Source organism: Austrofundulus limnaeus, unplaced genomic scaffold, assembly GCF_001266775.1.
Source record: "Austrofundulus limnaeus strain Quisiro unplaced genomic scaffold, Austrofundulus_limnaeus-1.0 Scaffold340, whole genome shotgun sequence".
NCBI lineage: Eukaryota > Metazoa > Chordata > Actinopteri > Cyprinodontiformes > Rivulidae > Austrofundulus > Austrofundulus limnaeus.
Genome location: NW_013952742.1, coordinates 30,898 through 34,888, shown reverse-complemented (window position 1 = coordinate 34,888; position 3,991 = coordinate 30,898). Strand labels below are relative to the sequence as shown.

At 36.2% G+C, this 3,991-nt stretch overlaps 1 protein-coding gene across 1 annotated transcript in view; it reads right to left on the bottom strand.

Moving 5' to 3' along the window:
- LOC106527749 (dystrobrevin beta) overlaps nt 1-3,991 on the bottom strand; it is a gene marked incomplete at its 5' end in the record, with an annotated part of 99,282 nt that overhangs the window by 71,173 nt on the left and 24,118 nt on the right. The window contains 1 exon segment of the mRNA XM_014022734.1: nt 589-674. Coding sequence (XP_013878188.1) covers nt 589-674 — 86 coding nt within the window.

Sequence of the window (3,991 nt, the reverse complement as noted above, 5' to 3'; positions counted from 1 at the left end):
AATAAATTCAACATTTAGTGAAAATTAGTAAAAATATAAGAGCTGTGAGCTCAATAACAACAAAATATTTGTGGAAATGTTTTAGCTAGAAAGTGAGCTAAATAATGGAACTGTGTTAGTGACATTTTGGTAACATTTTATTTTACATTTGGCACATTATATTTTACGTGTAGGGGTGAATGGACGGTATAACATTCATACTATAGTTTTTAGCTTTTAGTCACCATCATTCCATTATTTATGTTTTACCATCTGTCTGTAGTTGAGTCACAGAAACAACAGATCCAAAAGAAAAGCCCGTACTCACATCACTAACATTTCTTAGTTTTTGTTTTGCTCATTTTAATTTTCAGTTTATGTTTTTCTAATTTCAATAAAAAACACTCAGATTGTGTGTTGTACAATAATTCCACACTGAAAAAAAAGAACAGTTCAAAGCACTCATTAAGCCCCAACATAATGTTAAAGTCATGCCCAGGCAGAGTGGATAGAAATGTCTGACTGCAGCTAGACATGTAAAAAACTGCTTAAAACTGTGTCTGTACAGATGACTGGGACTTCATTCAAAATGATATAAATAATACTTACAGCGCAGTTTGTCCACAATCTTTCCTCCACACATTGTTGCCAGCATGGCCTTCATGGAGAAAACGGTCAGCTTCCCGTGGCTTTCACTGAACGTTGGAGAAAAAGTGACATTTTTTTTATTATTACAGTTAAAACACAACATGGAATAAAACAACAATTCTACTCTGACAACCAAATGTTCAAATTACTATTATTATTTTTTATGAGTCATTGTTTGAGGTCAATGTTTAACATTTTAGCTAAATTCCACGTTTAAATAAATTAATAGATATTGCAGAGAGCTACATGTATTTAACATTGTATATGGAAAGTTGAAGTATGAAAAAAAACAAAATAAAGATCACATCAACAGTTGCTATAAACTTAATCCAAAAGATGGGATGTTCAAAAACAAAAAAAAAAAAATGGGACGGGGCAACAAGAAACTGTAAAAGTAAATGCAAATAAAAAATAGCTGGAAGAGCAATTTACAATTAATCAGCGTACGCTTCCTTAAATCACTGTCTGGAAACACACTTCACTGTACCATCCACAAAAATAATCTCTAATGCTCTGTCAGAAGCCAAATGTAAACACCATACAGAACTGATGCAGTTCYCTCTGAACCAAACTCATTTAAACTGGACTGAGGCATGGTGGAAAACTGTTCTGTGGTCCGATGAAGCAAAATTTAAAATTATTCTTTGGGACAAAAGAGCAATGTCTTCTGTACTTAAAAAGGAAAAGGACCWTGCTATTTGTGCACAGTTCAAAATCCTGCTTCCTTGGTGTCATGGTGCCAATAGCCTGAGCAGTTCACAGTCTGTATCTTAAATTCAGTTAATTAGTCACAAAATTTCCTTCAGGAATCCTTTGTTTTACTCCTGTTTTTAACATCTAACCAATAAACGTTTTTGATTTTACTTCTTGTGGCGTCGGCTCGCTCTGGCAGCTGCAGCTCCTGTCAGTCCTGTTTGTGCATGGCACAGACACAAGAGGGCAGTGTGCTAAATACTGTACGTTTTTACACATTTTTATTTGCATATTTAAATAGCTGTGTGCCAGGGTACAACTCTTACAGGCCCACCTTCATTGGAATGTAAGACATATCAATTAGAGGAATAAATTTATGAAAAAATAAAAAATACCAGCATAAGTCAGAGACTAYGGCAGTGGTTTGGTTTTTAAAAACAAATTTAAAATTTGCTAAAATAAAAAAAACAGTCCTGCATTTATTTAGGAAAAGAGTCAAATTTAATTGTGTAGTTTATAAAGTGTGTCATTGTGTGTTTTGATTTATGGGTTGTTTTATCAACTGTTGTATTTGTTCTATGCCAAGTTTTAGGATTGTCTGTAAACAGATCTTCCCCCATTTTTGCATGTATACAGGCGTATAGAGAAAATCTCACAGGTTTTTTCAAAAACTTTGCTTCAAATTTATTTAAGTCTCATAGTCGTCATGCTGTAAGGGCTGTTTGCCACCTCCTGGTCCTCCTTTCTCTGCTCCTCTGCAGCTGACGTTATCAACGTCCTCTCCCCACSGTCGACAGTCCACCTTCCACCCCGAGGTGTATCGTGTGAGAGCACTTCAGATTTTTTTATGAAAATGATGGATTTCTGAGGGTAATGATTCAGTTAAACATTCAAAGGAGTTGACACGTATGTTGAGCTATTTTTTTATACATGTTCTGGACAATAGATAAAATGCAGCTATTGTGATAATTCCATTTATATTWCTGAAATCGTGATCAATGTGCTTTGTCCTTTAAAGAAAAGGAGTGCAGAAACGTCTGTGCACACGGTTTGATAAATCTGAATATCTTTTTGCACGTGCACAATTTGCTCCGTACACCAACTTTCAGTACAAATGCTGTGCAACGCTTTGATACATGAGACCTCAGGTGTTGAATCTGCCTGCGGTCCAGCCTTCTCACTAATTGAACATGACTGAAACAATCCTGCAAAAAAGGCTGCTCAAACAAGAATGGGACATTTCCCTCCATCAATTCCAGCAACTGGTATYCTCMGTTCCTACACATTTACAGACTGTTATTAAAAAGAGGGGATGTTTTACAGTAGGAAATATGACTTTTTCCCAAATTTTTTGATGTATGTTGCTGCCATCTAATTCGAAATGACTATATTTTAAAAAAAAATTGTACAAAATGCCATTTTTATAGWATATATAAATTTAAGGTTATGAGATTTGCATATCGTTGCATTTGGTTCTTGCTCAGTGTCTCAACAGTTTTGGAATTGAGGTTGTAAAAAAGAAGAAGCAAAATCAAAGTGTTAATGTTGCATCCATAGCAAATAAAATGAGAAAATTGATGATGTAAACATGAATAGAAGATAAACTTGAAGATCTGTAAAAGGTCGCCTAATTCAGATGCTCTTTGTCTCAAACTCATTTTGTTTTGCTAAAAGAGGTCAGCTACTTCATTTYTGATTTATTTAGCTTTTGAGTTAACCGGATGTATGAAAGGAATTCTCACTAATTCAGTTTGGACCTGAGAGACAGATAGTGAAGCTGCTTCCTGTAATCGCAGTCATTAACTCAAGTTTCTCRGAGATCCAGCAGAATGACGAGTAACAGAGAGGGAACTGAACAGCCTGACAAATAAACAGGCAGGAAGGGTGGGGGGTCATGAACGGACCACGAAACTGGTCAGAATCTAGAGTTTTTTTCACGAGTTAGCAGATATATAAAAGCTACAGAATAAAGTCTGAAAAATCCAAAAAATAAATACAAATTTGAAGAGTCTATGTGTGTGCAGTTTTTGATTGTTTTTCATTTTAAACACAGATATCACAAAACGAAAAATGGATGGTTATTCCACTCCAAAAACACGGAAAAGGTCCGTCTTTTTGTTTTTGTCAAACCGTAAGTTTACCACTGTTGTCAAGGCAACTCAGCGGCATCCTGTGAAACCTGCCTTGGTTCCTCACCATGGCCGTCTTGGAGAAAGGCTCAAAGTGCTAAAAATACCCGAGGCTCCAGGAAACAGTGTCATGTTTGAGTATCAGTGATGTACAAACTCAGCTGATGCCTGCTAAAGAAATGTAAAACTAAATAGCTAGTGTTTATTTATTGAAGCTGCCAGGTTAGTTTTAAAGTGAAACGTGTTCACTCATCCCATTAACTGATCATTTACCATTTTGTGGTGTGTTGGGGGGGCAGCACATCCAAAAAGGACACAAACAGGCAGGACAAACTAATCCAAAGAGTTGTTGACATGAAGCTGGACTCTATGGTGACAGTAGCTGAGAAGAGGTCTCTAATGAAAATACTGGACATTATGGACAATAAGTAAGCAACTTCTGCACACTGTTATCAGAACAACTCCTCTCTGGGGGGCAGGAAGGGTGCAATTAGTCTACAGCGCAATAACTTGTGTATAATATGTGTAATATCCCCCCCCCC